This window comes from Cyprinodon variegatus, unplaced genomic scaffold, assembly GCF_000732505.1.
Source record: "Cyprinodon variegatus isolate N-32 unplaced genomic scaffold, C_variegatus-1.0 Scaffold34, whole genome shotgun sequence".
In the NCBI taxonomy this organism is placed as follows: domain Eukaryota; kingdom Metazoa; phylum Chordata; class Actinopteri; order Cyprinodontiformes; family Cyprinodontidae; genus Cyprinodon; species Cyprinodon variegatus.
In genome coordinates this window covers 1,436,021-1,456,734 of record NW_015150487.1, presented here as the reverse complement: position 1 = coordinate 1,456,734, position 20,714 = coordinate 1,436,021, and the positions used below count along the sequence as shown (strand labels likewise).

At 36.2% G+C, this 20,714-nt stretch overlaps 1 protein-coding gene across 1 annotated transcript in view; it reads left to right on the top strand.

Annotated features, from left to right (window-relative positions):
* Positions 1-20,438, top strand: part of ppp1r16b (protein phosphatase 1 regulatory subunit 16B) — a 120,838-nt gene extending 100,400 nt beyond the window's left edge. Inside the window, exons 6-11 of the mRNA XM_015403193.1 lie at positions 2,638-2,762; positions 13,337-13,465; positions 13,552-13,627; positions 13,849-13,978; positions 14,092-14,227; positions 16,354-20,438. Coding sequence (XP_015258679.1) covers positions 2,638-2,762; positions 13,337-13,465; positions 13,552-13,627; positions 13,849-13,978; positions 14,092-14,227; positions 16,354-16,827 — 1,070 coding nt within the window. The 3' untranslated portion in view covers positions 16,828-20,438. The remainder of the gene's footprint in view (positions 1-2,637; positions 2,763-13,336; positions 13,466-13,551; positions 13,628-13,848; positions 13,979-14,091; positions 14,228-16,353) is intronic.
* The last annotated feature ends 276 nt before the right edge of the window (positions 20,439-20,714 follow it).

Here is a 20,714-nt window from a genome sequence, read left to right as displayed (position 1 = left end):
TGTGTATATATGTGTGTGTATATATATATAGCGAGTTTTACAGATTATATGGACACTGCAGTGTAAGTAGAACAGAAGAGGAAAAATAGAAAAAAAAGGAGAAAAGATGAGAGAAAGAGGAGACAAAAGGGAGATAATGATAAAACATTTTCAATCTGCTGCATCACCTACAAAGAGATGTAAAAACAACAGCACAACCAACAGACATGGTACGAGACATACAATAAAGTACCCTAACAAGATTTTACTTTTTGGTTTTCATGAACACGTTTTGGAAATTTTATTCAAACTGTCTCTTATCTTACCATGTAAGTTTGGTCATCTAAAAAGCTTTTCCCTTGCTCTCAATGCAAAGATATGAAGCAGATTCAGTCCTGTCACATCTATGAAGTCTATGTGTCTCATTATCGGCCTCAGTTTTTATTGTGCATCTCAGTGGAAAGGCTAGGCAAGTTTATTTGTATCGCACAATTAAATACAAAGATAATTAAAGTGCTTTACATGAATTAAGCAATAAAATATAAGGCAAATTAAATCAGAATTAAGCTTAAAAATTTGCCTTGTGCTACGCACACAGATGAGTGACTGGGTTATTCTGTGACAACCCAGTTGTGGTTATTAGTATTCTAAACTTAATGATTGATTGACTATCTGGGGATGAAAGTAAAATTTGTTAGGTAATCAGAATCTCCAAGAGGTCAAATAATATGATGTCATCCCAGCAACTGAAGCAATCAGTTTTCATGTTACCCCTATGCAGATGTGCGTTCAGGAGGTGCTTTAATGCAAGGGAGGCATTTCTAGCGACATGATTACAGCAATTTCAGCAACACAACGGGATGGGCGTGCATCACAGGATGGAAATCCATCACAGGATGCACATCCATCCTGTGATGGACGTGCAGCCAATCATTGGTTGTTGGGTGGCTTTTAAAAAAGCTGATGAAAGAAAATTCTCTTGCTCGATCTATGACTGTTCTCCGATCTCCTGCTGTTACTGCCGATAGCTTCAAGAGTGATTTGTCCTAGTTGAACCAAAGGACTGTGGAAAGGAACTATGACCCTGCTAAAGCTCCTCAAACAGGGAGTGTCGCTGTTCGGCTTTCTATTGTGAATAAAATACCGTGACTCGCTTGGTAAAATCCAGGTTTTCCTTGCTGAGGTGAAACTAGCAAGAAGCTGATAGAAGCTCCCTCTATTTGACGTTGCAGTGACGCAACAGGGGTGGAGCTTGTCACCTGCCATGTAAATCACTAGCGATATTTCAGGTGAGCAGAAACACCCAAATTTGGCGACGTGTTTGTTGTCAACGCACCTAAATAAGTAGAATTATATTGGTAATCCAATTAGATGTTTTACTCTGATTGTGACATATTTAACTTCACAGCTTAGAGCTTTGGGGCGTTTAAAACTGAAATGCTTATCACCCTCCCAAAAACGACCCCATTAGACCAAAATCCAATCCAAAATACAAACATTTGCTTTGCTTTCATCATCAAAATGTATATATGACTATGACATTCCAAATGGAGCAAGAAACCGGTTTTCTTTAATAAGCCACTGTAATTAGGAAAGGTTTACTTTTTGTTTACTTACATGAAAACATTTTGATTATTTTCAAGCTGTGGTCTGTCAAGGCCAAATCTCTAAACAGATGCATAAGGTTTGTAAAATAAAACATTTTTGAAGCACTACAGAAAACAAAACAAAAAAAAACTCTAAAACAATAACTACAGTGAATATGTAAAGGCTCTGAATTCACTTTAACCGTGATTGTAAATTCAGGCAAGCCTTCACCAGAATCACTGGCTGACTCTTAAGTTGATTCCTGCTACAAACCCAGAGGTTTAACTTGAAATCCTTTGGGTTCGAAAAGGTGGATCCCTGGAATGGTGGATGCTATTCTGCTAGTCCGTGTCATGGGAAAGGTCAGAGAGCTGTGATCCTGAGGGTAAAATATGCAGAGTCAGGTGACACCTGTTGGCTTTTACTACTTATTTCTGAAGCTAGTCCCTATTTTACAGGATTATCTTTTATACAGCTCCCCAAAGAAAGACAAAAAGGGACCCTGTCTTAAATTACAAACTCATGTGAACATTGAAACTCAAAACTATTCTTTCATATCAACTTATTTCTTTTAAAAATGTTTTAGTCCTTTAATTTGGAATTTTTAGATCTAATGTTTCTCATTTTTGTAAGGTTTTTTCTTCATTGAGACATATTTTATGTTTAGATGGCCACTTATTCAAATGTTGACATTACGTTTATTCACTGCCAGGCTCGTCAAAGGATAAACCAGCATTTTATTCTGCTACTTCAAAAGATAAAATGTTTAAACTGATGTAGAAGGTAAATGACATGGTTCTGAGTTTTTGATCTATTATATCATCGTTGCAGCACATTTAACCGTAGACTCTGTTTCTGTCTTTTCTTTAATATACTCTAAAGCATTTATTTTTGCATGCAGGAAATGCAGTGTTAATTTAAAAACATGTTCCTGTCGATAAAAGATGCTGCTTATTGCTGTAGCTCTATCCAACTAACATGGCCCTCAATTGCAGCTACACATCATTCTGTTTTCAGAGGATAACTTTCTCCTACTTTAATTAATCACGCTTCTGTTTACATTATGCTAAGGCATCACTCAGGAGATGATCAATGAAACACGAGCATCCACCGAGAGGAAGATGATGGGAGACATTCAAGAGATGCTGAGATCAGGAGATCAGGTCAACCAACAGGACTCTCAGGGAGCCACGCTGGTAAGAAGGCTTTTTTGTGTTTTATTTATACATTCTCAGTTGTACAAATAGTTCAAATACAGACAAAAAAAATGCAAATAAAGAAAAACGCAATTGTGAAATAAAAAATAAAATAGTGCGAATATAATAGAAGTCAATCTGCTTAAAATAAATAAAAAAGGAAAAGAAAGAAATGAAAAATAAGTACCGTAAGTGTGAAGTCTGCTCAGAGGTAATACAAACCTTTTTAAGTAAAAGGACAATCTGCACCAAACAATTGAAATATAGACAAATACATGAAATACATGTACTTTGCATGTAATAAATAATGATTAAACACATCCAAATACTCACACTGTTACCGTATAGTGTAGACATGTGCAACATAAAAGGCTGCCACATTTGATCAAAAGTTGCAGAAGTCAAATTCTCTCTAGATGCAATAATTAGTCATTTCCATCATCCAGGTCTTGAAATATGGGACAGTTTAATTTTTCCACCAGGTTAAGATGTTTCTTTTTGCAATGACCATGTTATATTGTATTGTTTTTTGCTTATAGCGGGTTAGAGTAGTGCACTGTTAGAACCCAGTATAGCATTGCATGGGTCTGGAGTGACGTGGAGTGACGTGGAGAAGCACGTGAAAATATCTGACCAAAAATTGTTTAATGTGGGAAAGGACCAGAAGAGATCGCCAAGACTTCCCTTTGCTGATTTACATTTTGGACAGATTGGGGAGGGAAAGGATAAGAAGAGTTGTAGTGCATGTGTAGTGCTTGAATAGTGAAGCCTATGGATCACTTTGAACTGGATAAATTGATGCCTGGAGTTTGTCTAACAGCTGTGGATGGCAGGAAGGGAGGGATTATAGACATCATCTCTGATTTTAATGCCAAGATCTTCCTCCAAGGCCTCCTTTAGGTTCACAGTAGGAGCAGATTCATAAGCTGTAAAAATGTTGGCAAAATAACAGACAAGTCTCCTTAAGTTGGGAGACTGGTTCAGAAGAGCGCACAGACCTGTGGGGCAGGGAGAGATTCAAAGTTTGTTATTTTTTCACGTGTAATCTCTAATCTGGAAATAGCAGGATAAATGTGAAGGTGGGAGTGAACCTTTTTCCTTTAGCTGTGCAAAAGTAGCAAAAGATTGTTCAATGTAAAAGTCTGCTAAATTGGCAAGGCATTTTTCCAGGTTTAAATATATTATCAGTCATAAAAGGGGGAAGATGGGGTCGTGACAAATAAGGGTATAAGCTGAAAAATTTAGTAGATTGTATGCTTAATATAATTTGCCAAGTAATAATGCTGGAAATTAGGCAGCCTACACAAACAACAAATTGGAGAACCATTTACCTACTTAAAAGCTAGGGATTTTTTTCCAAATAGGAATTCTTTGTTCTATTGTAATATTGTTTTATAAGTAAATTGTACACAGAGCGACACAGAAACAGAAAGCCAGATCCTTCATGCTGCAACTGCATGAAGGATCTGCGACAAACAGTGCCACTATGCAGCCAACAAGTAAACAATATTTTCTATTTCTAACCTAGACATGGTCAGGCAATCAATAAAGCAACAAGTTTACTCCTAATATCAAAGCACATACTTCTTGCATCTGTTAAGTTGGGAACTTATTTAAATTGTTTTGTTAACACTATTTGGTAAGATTAATTCAATTTTTCCTGTGATTGATATAGAATTAGAAATTAATTAAGTAATATGTTAAATAAAAGGTGTCATTTTGAAACAAATGCACTTAAATGGCAATTTGCTGTAAATTTTACATAAAAACTGAGGTAATATTTACAGGATCATAAAGTCTCTTTTTTTCAGGTCAAGTCCTGCACATTTTGGTTTGGTAATGTCGTTTTTGGAAATATGGTTTGCCTTGAATCCCGTAACAAAGGGAAGAGTTCAAAAGCTTGAAAAAAAATGCTTTAACTATAAATATAGGTAAAGTTTGGAAAAGATAGAGGAACCTCAGGAGAGCAATCTTTTTATTAGGTTCACACACCCTATCATAGATAAGGGTAGCATCTTCCAGATTTCAGTGTTAGATTTAACCTTTTAAGCCTTTTTATATAATTCAGTTTACTTTGGGTATAACCAAACCTAAGTATTTATGTTGTCTGTAACAATGTGAAAGGGCAAGCTGTTAACAAAATCTGGATTCATGCCGTTTTTGAGAGACATGAGTTTGCTTTTTTGGTCTCGTAGTGTGGCCAGATAGTTCACAAACTGTATTAATAAGTTTGAGCAAAGGGGGAAAAGACTTCTCAGGGTTAGAGAGAAACAGGATTACATCATCTACTCCACTATACCTAAGATTAACGCAGCAAAGGAGTTTTAGTTCCTCATGCTGATGCTAAAGCAAGAAGTAGCGGGCTCAGTGGGCATGCCTTGACGACCGGTACTGTACGTTGCAATGAGAGAGTGGGAGATCTGTCATATTTGGTGCAGCTTTTCAACCCAGGAGGCAAAATTATCACCAGAACCAAAGTCTTTTATCACCGCCAGGATGTAGTTCCATTCAAGTTGATCCAAATATTTATCGCAACAGTTCAAACAGAGATTTTGGAGTCTTTGTTATATCTGGCATACATTTTATTCATCCACCATGTAACATTGAAAAAAGAGAATCTCCCTGTGATAAATGCAGTAGCGAAGGAGTGGTTGAGCATCCGTTAAATAACAGGAGCTGTTTCGTCTGAATCTGCTTTGTCAAAGTCTATGTTAAAGCCGTCTGGGGGAAACCACTTTTCCGTTGGGAAAGGAACGTTGAATGAAGGAAGTTAGAAATTTGCTTGCCATCTACAAACATTTATTAATCTCTTTTGGCTCTGTAGTGAAGGTACCCATTTGTGTCTTGATCTTATTAATTCTTCGCTTAGCCAGTATGCTTCTGAGCTGACGGGCTAATAGTTTGTCTGGCTTGTAATATAGTTCAAAATGCTTCTTATTTTTTAACCTTTAATAGTACAGTATTCACTTGGTAGGAGAGAATAGTGTTATATTTTGATTAGCAGTTTCATAATCTTGTTCAGTTTAGAAGATAAGGGAGTCTGGTGGAAGCCTCTTTCAAGGTTTTTTTTTTCCAGCTTCACCTCATAGGCTATGACATGGCCCTGTGTAACAGCTTTTGAAGCTTTCCATAGGGTGGAATGTGTAACGTTTGATGTGTCATTATGGGATAGATAGTCTAATATAAGAATAGCTGTTTGTTAATTAAACTGGATACCTTTAAAAAGTAATGGGTTGAATCGCCAGTTAAACGTAGGTTCTCTCCTAACTAAGTCTCTTTTTAGTTCAATAGGGCAAGGATCCAAAATTAAAATAGTGTGGTATTTGGTGTAGGTTATCTCAGAAGTCAGTTTAGCTTCTGTTAGAAAGTAATTAATTGTTCAGTAGGATTTGTGCACATGTGAAAGAGAGTCATCTCTGCCAGTAGGATGTTGAAGCATCCAGATGTCAACAAGGTTTTATAGATCTAATGAGGTTATTTATGGTAATTGTGGAGCTGGAAGGAGTAATGTGTGAAGAAAGCTTATCAGTAAAATAGTTCAATATAGTCTGGTGGAAGAGTCTGGGATGAGATTAAAAACTTTTCTAAAGAAGCAAGAGTACCGGTAATCAAAATTAAGTGCTGGATGGACAGAATGATGGAGTACCAAAAGTGCTTTGTAAATGTTTCTTTATCTTTGTAGTTCTCATGATTAAAGGGACTGTACCTTAGAATGAACGTTGTTTAAAACGTCATCGTAAACTATGCAGTAACAAAGTCCTCCGACACTTCTACTTTCATTACATACAGAAGAAATAGAAGCAGCTTAGTTTCGCTAATCCAGTGCACCTAATTTAGTGATCCTCAATCATTTTAACCACCTTTATCAATTATATTGAATTGCAGATGTCAATGCAGTATCAGTATGTGCAATGTAACAATCTAAAAGCAGTGCTTGGATTCAGTTTCTGAGAGATTATCTATTTCCTGTGCTTTAAATGCAAACTTTGCAAATTCGAAAGTATTTGTACTCGGACAGGAATTATGTGTGTAACCATATCTATATTAAGTGCTTTTAAAGCCTTAAAATAAATAAATATAACATTTTAAAACGATTAAAAGAAACAAACGGAAGTATTGGAAAATAGTTCCTAAACCTCGTTTTGGACCTAATGTAAGCGATGTGCTGCTCACTTACAAACTCACTTCTCCGCACAGAACTTCAGCACTAAGAGGGTAATAAAGTGTTAACCTTTTTAAAATTATGTTTACTGCAACAACATCTCAGGAGGCTTTCAAACCTTCAGAGCTAATCAGGCATTAGAGACTCATTAAAACTTTCTTAAAGGCAAATCAGATATGAGATTTTAAATGCTCTGCAGTTTCACTTTTTGTCCGTGGGTGAACATAAGTAATGTAAAGAAACATAAAACATTAAAAGATAATGAATGACAGTAATCAATATACCACCCGTTTGAATGAAGCATAAAACAAACTGATGGCTATAAATTATTAAACTAACTGTGTTTTTCAAACTTCCCTGTTGATGGGATTGTTTAATACCACACAGACAACTAAATGACTGTTCTTTATTCTTTTTGCCAAGATACGTATATATATATATATATATATATATATATATATATATATATATATATATATATATATATATATATATATATATATATATATNAATTGTTTTGTTAACACTATTTGGTAAGATTAATTCAATTTTTCCTGTGATTGATATAGAATTAGAAATTAATTAAGTAATATGTTAAATAAAAGGTGTCATTTTGAAGCAAATGCACTTAAATGGCAATTTGCTGTAAATTTTACATAAAAACTGAGGTAATATTTACAGGATCATAAAGTCTCTTTTTTTCAGGTCAAGTCCTGCACATTTTGGTTTGGTAATGTCGTTTTTGGAAATATGGTTTGCCTTGAATCCCGTAACAAAGGGAAGAGTTCAAAAGCTTGAAAAAAAAATGCTTTAACTATAAATATAGGTAAAGTTTGGAAAAGATAGAGGAACCTCAGGAGAGCAATCTTTTTATTAGGTTCACACACCCTATCATAGATAAGGGTAGCATCTTCCAGATTTCAGTGTTAGATTTAACCTTTTAAGCCTTTTTATATAATTCAGTTTACTTTGGGTATAACCAAACCTAAGTATTTATGTTGTCTGTAACAATGTGAAAGGGCAAGCTGTTAACAAAATCTGGATTCATGCCGTTTTTGAGAGACATGAGTTTGCTTTTTTGGTCTCGTAGTGTGGCCAGATAGGTCACAAACTGTATTAATAAGTTTGAGCAAAGGGGGAAAAGACTTCTCAGGGTTAGAGAGAAACAGGATTACATCATCTACTCCACTATACCTAAGATTAACGCAGCAAAGGAGTTTTAGTTCCTCATGCTGATGCTAAAGCAAGAAGTAGCGGGCTCAGTGGGCATGCCTTGACGACCGGTACTGTACGTTGCAATGAGAGAGTGGGAGATCTGTCATATTTGGTGCAGCTTTTCAACCCAGGAGGCAAAATTATCACCAGAACCAAAGTCTTTTATCACCGCCAGGATGTAGTTCCATTCAAGTTGATCCAAATATTTATCGCAACAGTTCAAACAGAGATTTTGGAGTCTTTGTTATATCTGGCATACATTTTATTCATCCACCATGTAACATTGAAAAAAGAGAATCTCCCTGTGATAAATGCAGTAGCGAAGGAGTGGTTGAGCATCCGTTAAATAACAGGAGCTGTTTCGTCTGAATCTGCTTTGTCAAAGTCTATGTTAAAGCCGTCTGGCAGAAACCACTTTTCCGTTGGGAAAGGAACGTTGAATGAAGGAAGTTAGAAATTTGCTTGCCATCTACAAACATTTATTAATCTCTTTTGGCTCTGTAGTGAAGGTACCCATTTGTGTCTTGATTTTATTAATTCTTCGCTTAGCCAGTATGCTTCTGAGCTGACGGGCTAATAGTTTGTCTGGCTTGTAATATAGTTCAAAATGCTTCTTATTTTTTAACCTTTAATAGTACAGTACTCACTTGGTAGGAGAGAATAGTGTTATATTTTGATTAGCAGTTTCATAATCTTGTTCAGTTTAGAAGATAAGGGAGTCTGGTGGAAGCCTCTTTCAAGGTTTTTTTTTTCAGCTTCACTTCATAGGCTATGACATGGCCCTGTGTAACAGCTTTTGAAGCTTTCCATAGGGTGGAATGTGTAACGTTTGATGTGTCATTATGGGATAGATAGTCTAATATAAGGAAAGACGTTTGTTAATTGGACTTTATTATGTGATTTAGCTTCAATGTGGACATATGGTGAATTTGGCTGAAAATAGCGAAAGGTTGGAGGTATCCTGAAATAATCTTGTTAAGCTTTTTATGCTCATTACAGATTGTCTGTTGGAACCGTCGTCCCTTTGATTTCTGCGTCCTGTTAATCTTTGTTTGAGCATGATGAAGCAAAATGGAGCATGCCTTATTAAAATCACTGGCAAGGATGATTGGGAAAAACCTGGAACTGGTTAGGCTGTTGTATAACAGTAATCTTTTGTTTTTCCAGCTAAATTCATTTAGTCTGCTTGTGTTTTGATGTGCACAAGCAGTGACGTCCCAAACCTGTGACCTGACATGTTAGGGGAAAGGACTAGTTAGAAAAAAACGATACCAGGCCATTATTTTTAATTTAAAATTCTTCATTGTTGCTTTTATAAAAGTACGTTGGAAAGCCCTAGTTTGCTGTTTTTGAAACATAATTCAACATATTAACTTCTCTTTGCTACTTAGTTTAATCTAAATCTGTTTGTTTGTTTTTTTTTTGTAAAAGTTAACCAACTCATCCAGAATACTTTCATGGATAAACGGGTTTGATTTCTAAACAATTTCAACTCAAATCAAATCAGTCTAGGGTGATTTAAAACCAAGCCATTCTAACAGATCTGGTAAATATTTTGCCATAAATCTAAATAATATTGTTTTACAATTAAATTTGATCAACAATTCAATGCCTGTTGGTAAAATTTTTACACATCCTTTATAATTACTAGCCGTGAGCAAGCATGCGGTAACATTAAAAAGGAAACAAGAAATACTGCAGTAAAACCAGGCTCAGTGTAGCTGCCCAATATTCTGCTACTAGCTGTGGGTTTAGGACGATAGACCAAGAAAATGGTAATCAGTACTTTTCATAAAATCATCCTTAATTTTTAGCTTTTGATAGGAATAATAATGACTTCATCTTGAGATTCCCTCATCTGGATCCGAGTGAAAGTAATCAAAGCCACTATGATCATCTGTTTGGAGCTGATTTTTTTCAGTACAGTCCATAACAAACATACTATATCCTCCATTACCTTCAATAATAAACTCTCACTGAAACTCTGTCCTGAAGCAGAGGGTCTCAGTGATTCGTTGAATCAGCCATTAATCCTGAAACCAGACAGAGATCAGCCCTCCATGAACTGAGTGACCTCCAACATTCCTCACAAGCTTCTGTTTGCTCTTTTCCACTATGTAGTATTTCTCAATTTGACCCTTTTTTTTTTTCTTGTATTTTGTGCTAAAAGTGAGGTCTGGCACCAATTGCTGTTTTAGTTTTCTGGATAACCTTAGCCCAGATTTTTAAATGCATCTCCTCCAAAAAATAACTTGCTTCTATTTCATATACATCTTAGCACAAAGCAACTAAATTTCATTTAGTTGCTTTGGGCTACATCTACTCTCATTATAAATCCAAAAGCATGATCCATAAACTGAATGAAGTATAAGGACTTTTTCCCTCCGCTGATTAGTACAGACTTGTTTATCTGAATATGTCAAGTACTTTTATTCAAAAAACTGTTTGCAGACTTAAACAGAGTTATGACCTTTTTAAACACACCTGCACCCCAATGCAGAGATACTATAAGTCCCTGTTAGCTTCAAGAATACGAGCTAATCTTGTTCATGTGAAGGTGAGTCCGTCTGCAGGGGAAGACATGCCGAGTCAACCTGTAACAGGAAAACAAAAATAAGATTCCAATTATATTATCAAAACTAAAATAGATCCAAATTCAGGTTTATTAAAAATAACCCAGCCTGTACAGTTTGCATTATTACAATCTTGTTCCATGAAAAAAAGAAATGCATGCATAGATATTTTTTTAAAGGGCCAAAAGTTGAAAGCAGTTTTCACCTCATGCGTTTAGAAAAACAGAGTGGTTAGTTTAAACTTTCTTTAGCATCATATGTTTTTGAGTTGCAGGCACAATTATCTTCACTAGAACTTTTTATTTATTTATTTAGATCTCAACCTTTACTCTTGGATTTTAAAAAAAGCAATCAACATTTGCAAATCTAACATCTAATATCGTCTAAGTTGACAAAATATCTCAATTTGTGCACGACCGGGGAACATTTTTAACTTCTGTCTCACAGTTTGATAAAATGTCCCTGCAGCTGACAAAAAATAAATAAAAATCACAGGCATTTTTCCTAAATGCAAAGAAAGCAGAGGTGGAGTCATTGTCACAGAGCTGCCCCAGCGCCCCACAGCATGAACAACCTGCACACAATGCTCTTAAAACAGAACAGGTAATGCATTTTAATACAAGATGGAATTTATACAAAGTTTAAAGAAAAGAAAACACAGCAACAACAAAGACTGTGAAATATTTTACAACTGGGTAAAGTAAGTGAAAGTTAAATCTCAGAGAGCTTTTTGCAAAGTTTGCCAAAGTTTTTTTTTTTCAATTTGATATGAGGGGAGGACAATGTAAAGCGACAATGACATTTGAATTGAAAAAGCTTCCTGGATGGGAAGCGAAACATCTTTAAACTTGGAAACAAAGTCCAGTGGTTAGTTCTTTGTTTTTTTTTTTACTTTTTTGGAAGGACCATGGCCTGGATGACTGAGAATCTTCACCAGCAAGTAGATGGCGCCTTACCCACGATTGTCATCTGCTCTTCCTCAACTTTAGCTGCTCTCTCTGCCTGCCCCACACATTTCTTTTTCTTTAGTTCTTCAGTAGAGTCTGTTGATATGTTGTTGTTTTTTTCCACTATGGACTTTCGTAGCATCATACTTTTGTTGTTGGTGGTAATTTGAATTCGGTAAAGGGCTCAGGAGTATCTTATTCTTATGCTTCTTTGCTAAAGGGGTAGAGAGCAGGATGGCATATTCATCCCCACATTACATTTAGAGCCACCTCCTCAACCAAGGAAAACCAGAAGCCAGTGAATGAGGGTTAGTGAAGATAAAATGATGACTCTGATGGCACGCATGCACAGAGGAGATTATTTTACTTTAAAGATCTATATGGGTGTGTGCATGGCCACCAATCAGAATGGAGATCGGGAAAATCCACCTCTCTCAGTCAGAAGGAAATGTCTTTCCGATCGCCCCGAATCGCATTCGAATCTTCAGTCAAACATAACACATTTTTGATCTGATCAGCCCTTCAATCCGATAATTTGTTTCCATGTAATCGTGGCTACTCATGGCAGTGGCTTGAAGAGTTGAAATGGATCACAAGACATGTTAAAACATTTTCTATAAAGTATTTCCTTTCACAAAGCTTTTCAAGCGATGTGAAGAATATTCAATCTTGAGTCTGCTTCAATCATCAAAAATGTCCAACTATAAGAGAGCTGTTGTCAATTCAACCTGGAGACACATTGACAAAGTTTACTGATGAATTCACTAAGTAGAAAAATATAACTTATAGGTTTGAGATCAGTTGGTCCAAAGTCAAGGCAGCTCAGAGCAAAATTAATCAGACCCAGGAGGCAAAATTATCAAGAAGTCAGTATCGGATTTCTTGATTTCTCTATAAAAGTTATGTTCTAAATGTAACAACAAAGAGTATATGACTTAGACTTTATTATTATTTGGTATACACAGAGTGTGTATAAAAACAAATTTTGTTCAGTACAGCTCTCTAATATAGTGATGACAAACACCTTGTACATCAGCCTTCAGTACTTCATATATTTGAAGACTGACACCTATTCCAGTTTCTAGATAGTTACAGTCGTTAAAGTACAACTACAGTACATAAAATCTCAGGCTGAAATCTGCATCCTGGTGAAATACATATTTTCTATTAGTGAAGCGTACTGAAAGCGGTCACAAAATACCAAAAAGTAAAAACTTAAAATGCAATATTTACGACTCTAATCAGAAAAGGTTTCTTTATGAAAACACATTTTGTGGAGAAAAACCTCTTTGCTTTAACTGCTTCCCTTCAATATGCGTTTTCATTGAGCTGTTTTAATGGATGGTCAGAGTGCCAATATCCACATAAAACCATTTCCCATTTATAAGTTATTCCTCGTTGCAAGCAGGCAAGTGGGGAACATAAAGGCAGCAGATCATTTCCTTACAGTGACTGGTTTGTTTTTCCTCACCTTACACATTGATTGTAAGGCCTTAAGAGTTTGCTTTAGATCTAAGTTGCAGTCAAACTCACAAACAGGTGTTTCCTCTTCAGAAGTTATTCTTTTAATGATCATAATGCTACATTTCCTTTTGCATGAAAAACCTACAGTATACTAGAGCAAAATCAACTGTATAAACAAATCACTCATCTATTCATCATCCGTGCTTTGTGCAGCTCCACATAGCAGCAGCCAATGGCTACGTGCAGGCTGCAGAGCTCCTACTGTTGGAGGGGAGCGCTCGAGTGGACCTTAGAGACTCAGATGGATGGCAACCTCTTCATGCTGCAGCGTGCTGGGGTCAGGTAAGGCAAACACAGCAGTAGGATTTAAAAAATGAGCATGCACGCTTAACCAGCAGTTTCATTTATTCTTGGGGTCTTTGTTTCAGATGCATGTGGCAGAGCTGCTGGTTTCGCACGGAGCCAGTCTCAATGCCAAGACCTTCCTAGAAGAGACTCCAATAGGTATTGTAAAGAAGACCAATCATCTCTGTGGGGCTCAGTTTTATTTGAGATAAAGGGTTCATTACCACTGTAGGCTGGATTGAAAAAAAAAATAAATCCTAGGAAAATTATCTATGTTAGGTTTTTGTTTTAATATGTTATCTGCATGAGACTAAATAAGTCTCTCATCCCATGGTATGAGAGACCATGGGAGCTAACCTACCATTTTCTTGTTCCTTGAGATCTGTGTGAGGATGAGGAGTTCCGAGCCATCCTGCTGGACCTGAAACACAAGCACGACACCATCATGAAGTCTCAGCTCAAACACAAGACCTCACTTTGCAGGCGAACCTCCAGCGCTGGCAGCCGTGGGTAGGTGCTGCCATCTGCTGGTTCCCAGTCTGCTGCAAAACGGTTTTAATCAAGATGGAAGATAAATATATTATTCTGTTTTATATTCTTTATAACTTCACCTGTGTTTATAGAAAAGTGGTCCGGCGTGCTAGTTTGTCTGATAGACACAACTTGTGTCGCAAGGAGTACGAGACTGAGGCCATCGTGTGGAGGGGAGGGAGAGAGGAGGAAGAGAAGGAGAAGGAGTCTGATCAGGAGAACAATCAGGTGGGAAATTCATAGATTTTGTAAAAGGATAAACGTCGTTCATAAATGTCAGGTTATCTGTAGGTATATCAGAGATAAAAACTACCTCCAACAGCTACAGAGAAGGAAACCCACAGTGGAAAGAAATTGGCTAAAAACAGTAAAATGTACTGGGAATTAAATGAAAAATACAAGCCATTGTTTAAATAAGGTCACATGAATATATAAAAATACATTTTTGACTTTTGTCTAAAAATAATTATATATTTAGAATGATACACTGTCATTTTTTTACTTGATGTCTTCTATAACAGATATCTTCTTCAATGTCATAATGATGACATTGAAGAAGAACACTTGATTTATTAAACTTGTAAAGAAAAGTGTGGGATCTGATGCCACTAAATAAAACCTAGTCCTGTCACCTGGCTTCAGAAATTACCCAACAAGGAAGTAGTCTCAACAGAAAAATATGTAAGTAATGTAAACACAGGGAAATTATCATTGCAGATCATCAAAAGGCTAACCATCTCACGGCTGCACCTGCATCATGATGTGTTGATGCTTTACTTTCAGGACAGAAACATGGAGGCTGTTCAGATATAAAGATTAGATGGATGGAGCTAAATATTGAGAAATTGGGGTATAATGGTGGAATGGTGGTCATAGTCTGACAAAGACTTAAGACAGTAGGTTGACTTCTTGCAAAAGAGTGACCATAGACACCCTGTGAAATGGTTTGGATTAAAACACTTTTATTTCTTAGTATAGCCTAGTTACAGGCCAAACCAAAAGTAGAATATCTAGAGATTTTATGTAAAAAAAACAAAAACAAAAAAAACACAGCCATCCACTAGAGGACACTGCTGTTCATTCATAAGCATGACCTTTCTGGTATTTGCAATAGAAGTAATACCAGAGCAGACATACTAGAGCAGAAACATAAATCGATCCAGAGTTTGTTCCACAGTTATTTTCACTTTTTAATAACGATGCACAATGTACTTAATGCTGTTCTGTTAGTATATATTAACACTCAATTCCTTCATTTATCACTTAAATGGCACTGATCTAATCACAGATTTAAAAGCTCTGATTGCACAAAGTCTCTCCCAGCACTGATTGCTGGATTACACTAAAATTTAGAAAGCTACTTCCCATCTACTTCATTAAGGTGAAGTAGCAAATAGTATGACAGCATGTCATAGCGACATACTCTGTCTTGGTTTATCATCTCTGTACATTGAAACCTTAAGTGTTTAACATAGAGATGTCCCAGCGTCAGATTTCTTATGTATGAGTACCACTACTGACATTTTAGTCCTTGCCAATACCTTGTACAGATGCAAGTACTAAATCACAGCTTTGCTGTGATGAAAAATTTTTATCTTACTTTCTAACATGCTAAGCTGACAAAGTCAGACTTTTATCTTGGATTCAATACAGCTTAGTTGCAGTAGAGGGGCCTTTTCCAACAGGGCCTCTTGACAGCTGCAGCGAGGGTAAACCTAACAGTTTTAATTCTGTGATCTTTATCATTTAAGCCGTATCAGTTTAGATTATTGTTTTTTTTTTTTTTTGTGTGTTTGTTTGTTTGTTTTTTTAAACAAGTGCCAATACTTGACACTGGTATTGAGTCCAATAACAGTACCAGTATCTATATCGATGCATCCCCAGTTTCACATATTTCATCCTTTTTATCCAGCGACCCAATGAGTTCCTGTTTTGTTATATCTTCTTAATATTTCTAGGTTAATAATGTCTTCAGTCAGTTTTTATTACAGCTGTCAATTTCTACAATTTCTTTTTTTTATTTTTAGCATATTGAATAGAAAATAGACCCCTATGTTAATGGAAAGATCCTCTTGTTACGGGACAAAACTATGGTTAAAAAAAACAAATTAATAATTTATCATTCATTTAGACTATGTCATACATCGATAACTTGCATTTCAAATGTAAAAACTGTTGAAAACAATATTTTCATCTAGTAATAACTGCACGAAGCACCACAATCTATTTTGAGTTGATCTATCAAATTAAATGCCTGCTTTTAAATGCCTGGTTTTGGCTTTATTGGGAAGGGATATATATAGAATGCTCTTAGCTGTAAAGAGATCAATGTAACCTCTCCTGATGCTCTACAGGTGAAGCCCATTGTAACTGTGGAACTACCAGAGGAGCCCAAGCTGCCCACCATCCTCAAAGATGGCAGCGGCACACAGAACGGCCTTGTTACAACTACGAAATCCATGCCACCTCAGGCGCCCCCCAATGGCAGCGCACCAACATCCAACAAAGGCGTGGTCGTCACCTCCCAGCCCTCGCAGGAGGAGGTTACACCGAGAGAGCGCGCTCAGACATTGTCGGAGTTAAAGAAGCAGAGGGCAGCAGCCAAGCTGTTGAATCACCCCTTGTTTAATGGTCACCTTGGCAACGGCTCCACAGACTCCTTCTCTGATGCCAAAATTTACTCAGAGGACCCTCGGATGCCGCTGGTCTCCTCCAACGGTAATGCAGTTTACTACACGCCGGCCAGCGGTGATCCTCCCCTTCTGAAGTTCAAACAGCCCCTAGAGGAGGAGCAGCCCAAGGCGCGGACCTGCTGCTGTGTTTCATAGCCTCTTGGTCACGTGGTTGTTGAGAAAACGGTAAAAACTATGGAGGAAAGAAAGAAAGTAGATGAAGAATATTTCTGTTTTTGACATCATGTTCCCATTTCACTTTAAACTCAGTCCAGAGAAGTTGTAACTTCATCGTGTGCGAGTCCTCCTTTATGTTTCCCAAAGCAGGCGGGTGGTAAAGAGCTGTGTGAATGGGGTTCAGAGGTGCAGGAGGATCTGGTTCACTCAGCCTATAATACAATCACATAGACTGGGGATCATTATTTTCTTTTACCTAATGAGGGGTCAAAAACCTTGTTGCACTGGATTGGAAAAAATCACCAATGTGATGTATGCCCTTCCTTCGAACGGAGCTTAAAACAGTTTAATTCATTTTACTTCCAGCAAACTGATCTTTAACAGATCAAGAAGGATTTTCATCCACGTCAAATACTGTGTTTATTTAAATAAGTCTGATTTATTTTTTTTTCACCCGTCTTTGTCAGTTCTGAATGAGCAGGAAGTCCGTGCTTGAGGGCGGGCCAGGAAGATTGTAACACTTTGTTGAGGAGCAGCGAAACGTAGCATGAGGTCTTTGAGTCTGATTGCATTTAAACTGTAAAAAGGGAATAAATACAAGGAAACAATTTAAACTAATGGAAGAAGTGTACTTCACCGTGGATAACAGACATAAAACACCTGCACTGTTTGAACATGTCACTATAATGTGTTGGCTTTACTTTAGCTTCACCTCACCGTCCGCTCCTGGTGAACCTAAACTGACAGATCATGCTCTGTATTTTCTGTAATCCACTTTGTGCTCACTCCTATAGATAATTTAACCAATCCCGGCTGCTGTACATTTCCTTATTTATGAGATTAATGTGTAAAAAAAAAAAACATTATGTTTAAAGTTGAGTGTATTTATTATTTGGATGCTGTGCGGAGAGTGTGAATGCAGTATGAGATGAGCACCTTTAAACATGGAGTAAAAAAATCACACGAGGAGGAGAAATGTATGTTACTGTCTGACCTGTTAAATACAAACCTATCCTGTTGGGGCAGACTTCTGTTTGTGTTTCATTGTATAACAGTGTTATTTGCTTTTATGTATTTGTTTTTTCTCTTAGCCATCATGTGGCTTTGTTGTCAGCCAGTTACTGTATTTTTCTTTTTTTTTAAGAAACTGTCATGAATTACTGTAAAAGTTTTCAGAAGCCCACACTGTAAGAAACTCCCCATAAAGGCTGAAATGAAAATTACAAACTGTCTATTTATAATAATACTCTCAGGTAAAGGAGTAGTTTCAAGTGTTTGGAAATACATCATGTGTTCCCACATTTTAATAGTTATCGCCTCCCACCAGCACCTAACAAGCACATGTATGTGTAAGTGGTTGTTGGGGCCCATGACTGCAGCATCCAACCACTAGCAAACCAAAGTAAAATTTGTGTTTATATTTTGACATATATTTTAATTATGTCATTTATTTTTATTCAATTGTTTCTGCAAGGTTCATTAAATTTGTTAACATTATTAATATCACAGATGCTGGTTAATATACCCGTTTGACATTTTTCGTTACCATTACATCGTAGTTGATTTGTTCCTGACTTCATAGACATGAAATAGAGCCTCTGTTTAAGATTTTTGCACTGATTGTTTGTTAATCCCTCTTGCTTGTGGGAGGTTCCATTCAGAATTTATTGCAACTATCTATAATCTGGGTTACCTAAATAGAAATACTGTTAATATTTATCTCTACAAGCAGAAACATTTGAAGTAGTTTTAGTTCAGTCAGGAATGATGATGTAGCATATTTTAGAGGGATTGACTGGTCCAAATGAGAATCGGACTAAAAAGTGGAGCAGCAGTTCGCAGACAGGCATATGGTTCAGTTATGTAGGTATGAATGGGTAGCATGAAATAACCAAATAAATGGTGTAAATTAACCACATGCCCATCACCTCCCTTACAACAGTATCTTTGAATTATTAAAGGTATAACATTAAGTCAGAAACTACCCGAAGTAATTGAATCTCTTAAAGATGTATGAAATATATGTGATCTAGGGCTGAAACAATTAATATATAATCGATTATTCATATCCTGGAGTATAGAGACTATTAATATGCCTTTAGCTGACAGAGCAACCCACTTAGAGCAGTACTTGTAAGAAAACTACAAATATATATCCATATGTTGCATTTAAGATTTAAAAATAACTTTTTCGCCTGTCAATATGTTTTATCCAGTACCCCTTAAGTGGAAACATTTAAGTTTGACCTGGTTTAATACTGTAAAAAATCTTTAACCTTTTGCTATCTGATTATTAATTTAATCAAAAAAATAATCAACAAAATCATTGTTTGTTGCAGCCCTAATGTGATCATCCACAAACCGATCTGGTCACACATGTGTATCCTACTGTCCTTGTGGGGACTTTCCATTGATTTCACTTCATATTACATTAATTTCTATTACCTGACATAAACCTAACCTAATCTCCCATCTTAGTCCTAAACTTCAGTAAAAGAACAGAATTTCTCACTGGGACCAGTCCTTGGTCGTCTCAAGTACCTGTAAGTCCCCACAAAGTAGCATTTTCCTAGGAAATTGTCCCCACAGGGTAGCAAATGCATGACAACACATAAAAATCAAAATCCCTCAATTTTTGCTGGTGGGGGGCTTTTTTTTTTGTTTGATTGTTTGTTTATTTTGTTTTTTATTATTTATATAGATCTACTTTGACCTGCTGCAGTTTCATAATAAACATAAAAATGGTGTCACCATTTTCAATTATTTCTTAGAATGTGTATTTCCAAAATAGCTGAACTAATCCTTTAACTGACCTACAGCCTTTGATCTTATTAGTGCCAAAGAGTATTCCAAAATTTCAAAGCATATATAAAGGTTTGAAGCGTTAAGGATTACTTTACCATTTATGCTCACCCCTATTGTTTTGTAAAATTATTCATAATGTAATTTTGTTTTCCGATTATAATTACCTGTACAGTGTTATATAAATGTACAGAAAACTGTGTAAATATGATCGTATCGATGTTCCCAGATCTCTTCTCATATTTCGCCTTTACATGTCTGTGTTTTTGTTCTAGGGGAACTAATACAGTCACTTGTCTAAATAAACAATGTCTACATTCATGTTATGAATGCAGATCACTCTTAAACAAGTTAAAGCCCTTTTTTTAATTATCCAGGAATTATAAATCCATTGCATGCATCCAGGTGGCCCTCTATCCTGAAATGTTTTGCATCTTTTTAAAACATTTTATAACCAAAAAGAAAAGGTGTTTTTCTGTTAACTTTTTTTATGTTCAACTTTATGTCTGGTAACTTTAGACTAAATACTGCATCATTACTTTCAATTGATAGCCATTTGTAATGAGTCAGTAGAAAGAAATCAATGTTTTAGCTTCTGCAAAGTGTTAAACTCAGTATATGTAATATTTTAAAAAACCAAACTCTGATGTGACTCGAAGCGATATATGGAGGAATTATTGCTTGTTCTTTTCCGCAGGCCCTGTTGTCTATAATGATGAAATAAACAACAACTACTGATTTTTGTAATTACTGGTATATATTGATGGCTGCATTGACATATTTTGAATAAATGGTATATTTTTAGAAACTTAAATGGTGTCTGAAATGATAAAGCCTACATAACAGTGTCATAAGAGTTGATAATGCTTTTTTAGAGCATTACATTAACACTTGAAATTATTATTTTAATTTTTTAAACAAATATCTGTGGTTTGGACGCTAAGAGATCAGCTGTATCTACTATGCAGCTGTCTTCTGTTGTGCAACAAGAAGTGATCATGTCTCCTTTTACAACACAGCTGTTGGGGACTTGGCTGCATGTGCAAATCAAGTTTTTTTACACA